Consider the following 12,285-nt stretch of genomic DNA (forward strand, 5'->3'; position numbering starts at 1 on the left):
ACGCTATTAATCTCAGAATTTTATTTAAAAGACGATATATTTCTAAATATCTCTCAATGTATATATAATTTGTTGTATGCATTTTTATCAATAAAAATTAAATTAAGAGTATGTTAATGTTTCATATTTTGCACTAAACTGACAACTAAACGGCATAACAATTAGCAACGAAGTTTATTACTTGGTAATAGACTTCTTGTACTAGTATACTATTACTCATACTAGCATGCTAGTGTATTTTAAAATTGCATTTTCCCCTCTTCTTTTTTTAACGCAGTGATAAGTTCGGAAACGGGAGAGGGAACTAATAAACAAGTGCGAGATGTAATTACTGTGTCATTTTCTGATTTGTCACCCTTTGGTAACTTTTTGTGCAGTTGTGATTCAGCTTCGATTCTTTATCGGACAACGTGATAGTGTTATAATCCTGCTTAATTATGGTGTCAAAACGAAAAGGTAAATTTAAATCAAACTAAATTTAGTAAAGAAACATTTTTAAAAAATGTGAAAATATTTTTCGACGCAAAACTTCGACGATAAAGCGATAAAGTTGTAAGTAGATATCTGTCGGTGATAAAAAAACAAACATTCTTATACAATTTTCTTATTTTTACACCTTTCATGAGTTTATTAGTTCAGTTAATTTGTAATAATTATTATTTTAATAATTAATAATTGAACGATTGTCTTTGTTACCAAAATTGTAAATATTAAATTTTATTACAAATTAGACTTTATTGCAAGAATTATATTATAAAAGTTTACATAGTTTAAAATATTACATTTATGATCTTTATATAATCTTTATATAACCTCTTTTTAATTTTTAATCATTTGAGTCAATGCGAAAATTACTGGGCAATTAAATTAAGTATTGCACATTTTTAATGTCACAAAATTGCATACATTAATTATATACATAGGTGCTTTAATTATTTACATAATACCGACACATAAATTATAATTTTTTTCGACGCGTTTTGATATATTTCAAAATCGTTCTCAACAGCAAGTACAAAATTTGAAAATCGACATTGTGCTTACTATATGCATATAATTATATTATATATATGTATGTATGTATGTGCGTGTGTGCGTGCCTGTGTGCGTGCGTGTGTGCGTGCGTGTGTGCGTGCCTGTGTGCGTGCGTGTGTGCGTGCGTGCGTGCGTGCGTGTGCGTGTGCGTGTGCGTGCGTGCGTGTGTGTGTGTGTGTGTGTGTGTGTGTGTGTGTGTGTGTGTGTGTGTGTGTGTGTAATTTTGTGACATTAAATACGTAAAATATTATTAAAATCAAGCAACAATTTTTGCGCTGACTCTCGTAATTCTTTTCGTATCATTTTTTCGACTTTTTTAACACATTGTGAGTCTCGATTTAACTCATCCTTTTTAATTATTTATTTTTAAAATATTAAAAGTCTTTTTAATTTTTAATTTATTAATCCAATCTGTTCAATAACAGTAAAATCTGTTTCATAACCATAAGATCTGTTCAATAACCGTTTCTTCAATATTTTAATAAGAAATATTACATGTGTGTGTGTGTATGTGTGTGTGTGTGTGTGTGCGTGCGCGCAAAATAGAGAAAAAAGATATTCAACTGATATAACTCTCGTTTAAGAATTATACGAAGGTGTAACGAAAGCTTTTTATATTACTGCACACGGAAAAAAAATGACTTAGAAGTAGTAAATATCAGTAGCTAGTTCGATATTTTCTATCAGTGCTAAAAATTGACTATTAAAGATAAAGTATATATTTGCTGCAAAATACAGTTTTATTAACTAAAATAAAATGTGTGTTTTAACGCGTGTAGCTAAATAAGTGACAATTATTCCTCAATATCTTAGTCCCGGTCTACAATTAATGTTGCAAGCCTTAAATCGTAAAAATTGACCATGGTCGATTATTCTCCTCATATTCAACTATGATTGGTCAATTTCTTATGGCTTAAGGCTTACTACACCTATTGTAGACTGGGACTTAGAAGCGTGAAACTATATTATAGTGGGACTTAGAAGCGTAAAACTATACGCATTCACTAAACATTATTTGATTCTGGCAGCCAATATTTCTTGCTGTAACTGCTAATTTTAATAACTAATAAATTTAGCTTCGGCAGCAACGATATTAGCTGTCCCTATTTTAAAGACACATCTTAGTTGTTACAACTAAATTTTAGCTTTGTTGGCTAATCTTTTCTCTGCGTGCAACACTGAACGTGCTGTTTACTTTAGTAGCCTTGAAAATACATGGCACTTACAAAAAATTTTACTACGCATTCAGATTTAATTTGATATTCGCTCGATTAGCATCGATCACGGCGGATTCCATCGATAATGGAGATCTGTTGACGCAAGTGCTTAGAATTAAATTATTGGGCGCATCTGCTATTTTCTCGTTGTTGTATCATATCGTTCTCTCCGCCTGTTCTTCTTCACAAATTACGCACGTCAGATACAAATTAAGAGTAGATACAATCATCAATGGGATAGGATTTGTCGATATGTTTTCTATTCCCGTAAAAAGTTTTTAATAAGATTATATTCTGAACCAATCATAACTCATGATATAACGTGGATTAAATAATTCAACATTTCTAGTTATCAAATAGAGTCATATAACTTTATATTAATTTGCAAGTGCATTTATATGCATTTGTCACATGCTTCGTCAAGTGTTGATAACAATTCGATCTTGAAACAAATCTCAGTAGTCTTATGCAAAAAACCGAGAACACAATCTCGCGCTTTAATTAAATTGATATTTAATATCAGTGATGCTAATAATAATCAATTAAACTTACGAAAGAAGTGAAAATTGAAGAATAATAATCAAATTTTATAAAATCTTATTGTGAAAATTTATTGCAAAATTTATTGTGAAAAACGTGCCTTATAATTAATAAAATGTCAATAAAATAGTAGATTAACATTATTAAATTTAATCTAATGTGTAATTTACCTAATGTGTAACAGCAAGATAAGAGTTCATCATCCAGAAATACAATAATAAAGCTTGTCTTTCTACACAAAAAGATTTTACTGCAACATCTAAAAATTTAGCTAGGATACACAGCAAAAAGTAATTTTATGTTGGTTTACCATCAATATAATTATATAGAACTCTCAAGCATAATAACATTGCTCTCAAACATAATAACATTATAAAAATACATTTGACATTCTAGCAACCAGCTTAAACTTCCAATATAATTTTTTCAATGGTTCAACATAATTATTTACAGCTCTGTGTTTCAGCAAAATTGTTCTTTCCGTTAGATCAGACGTTAAATTATTTTACAACTAAAGGCGAAAGTACAGACGCTTGCATAACGCGCGCATAAGAAAATTAATCAATCAAAATCTTCCTTTATTTTCTTTTCCAGAAAATAAATGAAGGTCTCTGATTGGTCAATTTTCTTATATACATTCAATAATAAAATTAAAGAATCGCTTATTCTAACTTCAAAAAATAGGCGTAATTCAAGAAAGTGTAACTTCGTCAAAAGTGATTGGAAAAAAATGTTAGAAATAAGTTTAAAATCTTTAGTTTTGAGATTGATAAGTCATTAAACGATTTACAGATTGTTTACGAAGTTACGTGGGTTCAAATGGGGATGTGTCAAATCTCAAAATTTTTTACAAACTTTGCAATCTGTAAATCGTGTAAAGACTTATCAATCTCAAAACTAAAAATTTCAAGCTTTAAAATGCTTTTTTTAACATTTTTTATAACATTATTTTTGACATAATTATACTCTCTGGAATTACGCCTATTTTTCGGAATCGGAATATAGCTGATCCTTTAATTTTGCTGTTAAGTGTATTATGCATCTTGGACCTGGGGATCTGACGAACGTTGATCGGTTATTCGGTTCGCTGTTGTCAGGACTCGCTTCTGCGAGTTCTATCAAATAAAGTTACTTCGAGATGGCGTAACTTCACAGGTAGCAAGCTGATGTTATTTACCGTCAGCTTGCTATCTGGATTCTTATTTCTCTGAAATAAGGCCACGCAACCTGATACATCCCGAGAACTTCTAGGTCTCAAACCTCCGAAGGACTTTCATAGAAGATGTGTTTGTACGGGAAGACATAAAGCTAAAATATTCATCTGCTAGCTGATTCACGCTGTTGCTTATCTTCATCAGAACTTTACACGTAATACTTTAAAATAATTTTTCCTCTCTTCTCTCTCTCTCTCTCTGTTTTTCTCAATATATAAAGAATTTTTATTCATCTGTATAAGCCTTATTGTACAAATATTATACGCTTTGAAAAAAAAATTATAAGCTTATTGTACAAATACTACGTGCTTATTAAATTTTTTGCAAAATAATTTATATATTTATTTGGCATACACACGGAGAAAAAAGTTGTTAAATTGACTAAATTTTTCAACGTGATTAAACTTCTTCAGTTCAAGTAAACGTTTAATTCAATTACATAAAATACTTGAACTCTAATTTATAAACATTTATATATTTAACTTAAATATATAAATATTTGAATTGAAGAAATTTAATAAAGTTAAAAAGTTTAGTGAAGTTAACAATTTTCTTTTCTCAGTACAGTACAGAAGTATTTCTTTTCTTTATGGGGGAAATACTTTACCTGCGAGCCCCGGGGAAAGATAACGGCTTATACATAACTCGTGCAATTCCTATGGAGGGCAATCCCTTCCGTTAAACGCAGGACATACTTGCTAAAACCCCTATAAGAATCTATTACAATTCGTAGCAGGGGCCAATCGAAATTCGCCAGTGGCATGCACGCTGTTGGCCCCTGACAGTACGAAAGTACTATCGCACATAGTGGAAATGGAGAGAGAAGTAGAGTGTATCTGAGCAGAAGAAATTTCTCGAGGGAACGAACTAAATGTAAAACGTCAGAAGTAAATGCGCTTTCGTAAAAAAAAGAATTAAAAAAAGGCATTGTTAACAAATTGCGAGACTCTGCGTTGCTGAAGAAATACGTCATGAGTTTCTAATGATATCGTTCATTTTGATGATATCAGCCTGTGGTTTAGAGGGTAGGGGGAGTTGCCCTAACGCCGGACGGCACCTAATACCGGACATTAGCTATATCTATAACAGTTAAATCGCCACCGCGTCATTATTCCATGTAAGCCAAAAAGATGAAGAACAAACAATTAGGTTTCGAGACGTTACAATTACGTGTACATAGTTGAGGAAATTGATAGATCGTTGAGTTTAATGGAAAGCCGGTGCATCGTATAAATTATAAATCGTGATATCTACCAATTTGAGTGTTTTAAAGACGTGTGAGTTGCGTTATTATATTTTTTAGTATTTTTTTTATAAATATAATAATAAAACCTTTATATTTTGTGTACGCAATTGGTAAAAAGAATTTTTTTTTTAGATGGGTTTATTGTTTCCTGGTTCCGGACAGAACGATTTCCCCTATTGCCGAACAATACAAATATCAATCTTGCGTTTCTATTTCTATTGATATTTATTAATTTGGTTTTAGTGGTTAAAGAATACACCTAAGCAACGTGAATAGTAAAAAGAAAGGTTCGTGGGATGAAAATTGCACTTCAGAAAATTCTAGTAAAAGAAATTAGTCTGAGAGAGATATGATGGCATTGCAAGAAGCACTTTGACAAAGTAAATTGTATAAAATCTAATCAAGAACTTACTGCAAATTACTGCAAATTATATTAAAACTCTTCTGAGTTATATTAGTAAGTTTTACTGTGTCCGATACTAGGTGTCACTTGATAATCTCTCAAAATCATTAAGTTGACTATTAGGGTAATGTTGACTATTTTACTGCTTCATTTTAATTTCTATTGTTGTTAACTTAATAAATAATGCAGAATATAAAGAATATAATATATATTTTTTTAAATTTATTTAAGATAAAGCTTAAACGTCCGGCACTAGGAAAACCCCTCATATAGTGCAGCAACAATGAATTTCAAGAATAAATATAAGAAAAATAAAAACTAATAATCTAAAATAAATTTGAAGAAACAGCAAATAATGCATGACAATTTATACATTTTGTCAGACTATACACATGTTTGCACTTGTTTTTGAAAGAAAAATATTCGCAAAAAATTTTAAAATCATAAACATTCCAAACAGAATAAACAATCATCATAATGGCGTTAAAATGATAATAACTTATTAAAAGTCACTTTTCGATCAGATTTTACGATTAATTTTAACACCATTTTGACATTATTGTGATCTGTTGTTTTGCTTAGGATTATATAAAATCAAAAGCCATACTCATTTGAATTTATAGCTATGACGTGTAGCACTTTTTGCGATCGGTAGAAATACGTATAACATCAGGTGAGTGATTTACCGAGATCAATAAATTATTATATTCGTAGATGGCCACTAATCTTTCAGCATATTTTTGATCTTAGCGATAGACCGTGTTCTTGTCTGAGAGAAAGGTCAAATGGGCAGGATTATTATAATTTGTCCGCAGACACGATCGCAAGCGACGTCCAGAATCTACTTTAAAACTCAATTTTGTACAAGTTTCAAATACAGGAATCTCCCTTCCGATTTTGTCGTGTTGTTATTCAATCTAAAGGAAACATCTCTATCGGAAAAATATTGTCACTCTCGTTTTCATTACTTTGTAGAGTCGAATTTAAAAGCAGAGATATTACGCACGATTACCCAATAAACAAAACAAGGGTGACAGTTCTTCTTTTGTTAAATGGATTCGGCATCTGCGTCTCAAAATACATAAAATATGATTTATAAACGAATCGGAGAGTGGTACGCTATGCTCAAAATTTACCGAATATTTTAAGTTTACCTGATCTGAATATGTTACAAAATTATATGTTATTCTCTACGTTAACTTGAATATATAAATGAAAATGTTTAACATAGACTCAGCAATATTAAAATTAGGACATAAAACGTAGGAAATGCGAGTCAAACGCGGTAATTAATGCGTTAATAATAATAGTACATATATATCGCTTTTAGTACATCAATGTGCATACTCCGGACACGTCCGATATTTGTATGCACATTGATGTACTAAAAGCGAAATATATGTTATTATTGACGCACTCACTACCGCGTTTGACTCGCATTTCCTACGTTTTATGTCCTAATTTGAATATATAAGTTGACTACATATAACATTAATACAATATTCTTATAAGGTACTTGAGCCGAATAAGGCCCAGTACTAAATAAGGCCCACTTTTTAATTTACCATTTAAAAACCCGTTTTATGTTTGAAATATATGCTTAAAAGATATGTCATAGGAAGTAGATAAAGACTGAATAGGAAATTAATACCGGAGGCAACACGTTTATTCAGTGCAACAAAAGTTTGTAACAAAGTCGGTAAATCATTCGTTTTTATAAAAATGTGTTGTAAATTTAATAAGTATACATTATTTTATGGTTTATTACAACATATTATAATATTATTCAACTTTCTAATTGTAGGAAAAAACAAATATGTATATTAATTTTTTGGAATAAATATACTTTTTTATAAATAATGTATTAATAAATAAGGCCCACTTGTACATTTATCGTTATAGCTATTGTCATTTGTTTATTATGTATGTGGCTTGCAACAGACTAACGATTTTCAATGATACTAACTTTTCATAAGCTAAAATTGCACTAAAATAGTCAGAATTTCTTAAAGTTAAAATATTAATTATAGACAAAATTAAAAATAATTGTGATGTTTTACTAGTACAATAGATCTTAAAGGATTTCATATTTGTGATTAATAATCATTTTAACAGTGAGTTGAAAAATAATACTTAATTCCTTTGTCATTTTCAATTTATTTTTAATTCGGGCCTTATTAAAAGCACAAGAATTTAATAAGGCCCAATGTCAGAGTTTAAAAACATTTCTTTTTTGTTTACTTAAAAATGTTTTATATAGAAGATAATTTTATTTTGTCGAGTGGTTGAAATAAACATTTTATTCTCATTTAATTTATTTCAATATCTTTGTAAATAGAATTTATAAAAAATAAAATAAGTTAAGTGGGCCTTATTCGGCTTGGGTACCTTAATTTAATATTAAAATAATATTAAAAATATTGAACAATATTCTCGAAATATTATTTTAATGCTTTCAATTTTTAATAATTTTCGTATAACATTCTAAGAATATTGTAGCGTCCATAGAACAATAACGTTCTTATCCCATTCTCAGTTAAATCATTCAAAATCAACTTTTTAATTTGAAGTTCACAAACAAATTTCTTTCTATCGTTGGTTCTATCTTTCTCCGCGAGAGTACCTACATTCGAAGCTTCATACTGCGTCGAATACAGAATAAATTTCTATCGAGGAATATGCTTCTCCACCATACTACACGACGATTTCGATTTTCGCTATGTTCGCACGATCGAGGGACCTTAATCTCTCTGTCACATCCCCCGAGCAGATTTTTTTCGTATCTTTATTTAAACTAACTAAATGAATAAATAAAAGAAGAAACGTAATCTAGCGTCCGTAGGAGATTCGAGCTGTCGTCTCGAACGTTTTCATTTCCAGTCACCGTTCCCCAGTCGCGTTACATTTCTCCGTAACGGATAAATATCGCGGTGATGGCCCCATGGGATGCGCGGCGATGCGTGGTTACACGTGGGAAGAATCGGAGTGAGACGGAAAGGTGTGGTTCTCCTTCTTTGATATTTACGACCTCGCCAACCGGGGGTGTATTAAGACGGCGTGTCGCACAGTCCGTATTTCTCCCCGTAATTCACGGATACGCGGAAACAAACACGCGAGGCGAGATCGTGCCGAAGAAAAGCGGCGCGGCAGCGGTCCCAGATAGACAACTACCGTACGAACTTCTAGTTCTGTAGAGCGCGATGTATGCGCGACGCGTCGGAAATAAATTATTCACGCCAAGTAAAAAGTGTCGGCGGCAAGACGGTATCATCGCGAGAATGCCCAAGAAGAGGGTGTTCTGAAATATTTCATTTTACACCGTCATCTGACTAAACGAGGCGATGTATAGGGAAAAGGAGGCAGTTAGGATCGTGTCGACTGGAATAATTAATAAGAGGTACCGCGATAAGACAAATTAGGAGCGTAAGAAGCGAAATTTAATGCAAGTTGCTCGAAATGTAAAACCTCCGTGATAAGAGACAATCCGATAAAAGCCGAGTAAACACGCTAACGTGCAAAAATTTACATCGAATAAAAGTTTACATTACAATACAGGATCTAGGATAAAAATTCATGTTAACCTGCACATTGTGCTAGCTAAATGCTGTCTAGTAAAAGTTATTGTTACACAAAAATGTATAAGATAATGTGTCGTGAAATTTTTCTAGCTAGATACTGTCTTTTCAATGCGAGCAATAAACGTCAACAGTTTTTTTTTCTTTTTTTTTTTTTTAGACAGGATATTTGAAGAAAATGCGTTTTAGTAACACGGTATTAAATGCGGAGCTAATGCAAACTGAAAACAGTTCTTCTCTCTTGTAAAGTTTGTCACGATTTTCAATATAGCTTTCCTACGCATCCCCGTAACGTAATTAGCGAGATAATTTCCGAGAGCAAGTTTCGTCAAAAGCACTCGCATCGCTTGATGTAAAGCTTATTGTCGTCTAATCATCGTCTCCTTGCAGATTACATTATGAGCCCGCATTGGAACGAGTGCTCCACGTACGAAGATGCGTATAAGAAATCATTGGAGCATCCGGAAGAATTTTGGGGCGAGGTTGGCCACTGTATCGACTGGAGCAAGCCCTGGCACAAGGTCTTGGACAATTCCAACGAACCGTTCACGAAATGGTATCATCGAAGAAAAATCGTTATACTCTGTAATCGTAATTCTTTCGAGACTATTCGATTTTTACTTCAAACTGTATTAGATTCTTCTAGCTTTCATCCTATAAGCGCTGCAATTTTATTTAATATTGACTAATATTCTTGAAATATTAATAAAGGTAGATTAGTAAAGAGTAATGCTCAGATACGAGCAATTATTGGATCTTTTTAAAAATAAAAAGTATATATCTAATTCACAAACGGAATATATTGGCATACGTTTCGACTATACTATTGTAAGTCTTCCTCAGTTACATATAAAATTATAAATAAAAATAAACGCACGAACATAGCAAGAGCAAAATAAAATATAAACTAACGCATATTGTACAGAGGCGCAAATTAGTGGCAATTGTTTAAACAGGATGCAAGTGGAGCTACTTAGCTAGTAGTGCTCCTTTATTTCTTTGACGTGTCATGCAATTTGTTACACATTCTTGGTTCCAGAACAAGACTAGGGTCTAAACGAACAAGAATTAAAAATTGGAAAACGATCTGTGGATGAAATCATGCGTGGGTGTAAGTAAAGGGTCAAATTACACAATAAAAGATTATAAACTTACAATAACAGTTTCTTAAAAAAAAAAAATAAGAATATGTTGCGAAACGTTGGAAAATTTGAAATAATGTCCGTAGCTCATTGTGTTGTCTTATGTATTCGTAACTGACTTTTCAGAATGACATGAAAGAATAATTGTATGAGTCGTGTAAATAAATTGAGTGACAAAGTTCGTTCAGTTATTCAAAATAACACAATGAAGTCCAAAGTAAAGTAGAGTGACGACATATATAATACCTACAACCAATGGGAAATAACTAATAATTAATAAATAGATAAAAAATAAAAAAATAATAAATAATTAAAAATCAACTCTGAGAATGGGTCAGAAGTTAAAAACAAAAGAAATTAAAAGGTAGAAGTCAAAAATAAAATGAATAATAAATAGACGTCGACATATATTGGGATTGGATACTCTGACAATACGAACCGAAAGGCACCAATCAAGAGCGAGTAAGTTCATATTATTAAAATATTATAATACGAACAATGAAGTAGCTCAGTGTCCATGATAGACTCAAGTTCACAATTGAACAAGAGGAGAACCGTTGTTTGAATTCTTTGGATCTCTCGCTTAATGTTAAAAACGAGAAGATTTTAATTGACTGGTACCAGAAGAAAATATTCTCGGGCCGTTATTTGTCATATTTTTCGAACCATCCAGAAAGCCATAAGATTGGCGTTATTTATGGTTTGGTGGATCGTGTTATGTTTCTGTCACATCCTACCTTCTATGAAAAAAATCTGAGGTTTATTATAAATGTCTTCTGTGCAACGGTTATCCTCTCGAAACCATTTATTAAAACCGTAGGTTAATAAACGTACTGGCTAATTTTCAAAAATTTAATATCGCAACAAATGTTTTCGAACGCGAGGAAGCGAAGGGTAGGAACTTTATTGTTTTTCCATACTTCCGTCCGTTTACAAAATGTGTTTCACCGGTGATTGATAAATTCAAAACTTTAATTGGCTACCGATGTTTAATGTGACTTAATCATCTGATCAAAGTACACAGAGACAACAATTCTATATTATCTAATACAGACGTTATTTATAGGATTGGTTGCTCTGATTGCAACGCTTCTTATGTTGGACAAACTAAACGCCAATTGAGAACTCGTTTAAAAGAACATAAAATTATACCCGGATAAGATTTCTGTAATTACGAAACACATCGTAAATTCCAATCACAAAATGGATTGGGATAATATTAAGATTCTTGACCACGAATACATTCATCACAAGAGGCTTGTTTCCGAAATGATTTCTATTAAAGAACAGGAAAATTGTTTAAATTGTATAAAGAACACTGAGCTATTTCATTGTTCGTATTATAATATTTTAAATGAACTTACTCGCTCTTGATTGATGCCTTTCGATCCGTATTATCAGAGTATCCAATCTCAGTATACGTCGACGTCTATTTATTATTTAATTTATTTTTAATTCTACCTTTTAGCTTTTTCTGTTTTTAACTTCTGACCCATTCTAAGGGTTGACTTTTAATTATTTAATTATTATTTTCTTTTTTTACTTATTTATTGATTATCAGTTATTTAATTTATTTTGTTTCCCATTGGTTGTGTATGTCGTCACTTCACTTTGGACTTAATTGTGTTACTTTGGCAATAACTGAACAAACTTTGCTTCCGAATTTATTAACACCCATACGATTTTTCCATGTCATCCTCAGAAGCCAGTTACGAATATATAAGACAATACAATGAGCTACGGACAACCATGGTGTAAGAATACCAGGTGAAACATTGCGCATAATTGCGGCTAAATATAGAAAGAACCAATAAGAAGTTTGTCCCAAAATTACCGCGGAATTTAAACACAATATATTGAGAAAATTCTAATAGAAATACAAATCAATTTTAAAATAAAATAAAAGTATAACC

At 31.6% G+C, this 12,285-nt stretch overlaps 1 protein-coding gene across 1 annotated transcript in view; it reads left to right on the forward strand.

Moving 5' to 3' along the window:
- LOC105204605 (acyl-CoA synthetase short-chain family member 3, mitochondrial) overlaps positions 1 to 12,285 on the forward strand; it is a 34,984-nt gene that overhangs the window by 10,956 nt on the left and 11,743 nt on the right. The window contains 1 exon segment of the mRNA XM_039446525.1: positions 9,621 to 9,786. Coding sequence (XP_039302459.1) covers positions 9,621 to 9,786 — 166 coding nt within the window.

This window comes from Solenopsis invicta, chromosome 3, assembly GCF_016802725.1.
Source record: "Solenopsis invicta isolate M01_SB chromosome 3, UNIL_Sinv_3.0, whole genome shotgun sequence".
Lineage (NCBI taxonomy): Eukaryota > Metazoa > Arthropoda > Insecta > Hymenoptera > Formicidae > Solenopsis > Solenopsis invicta.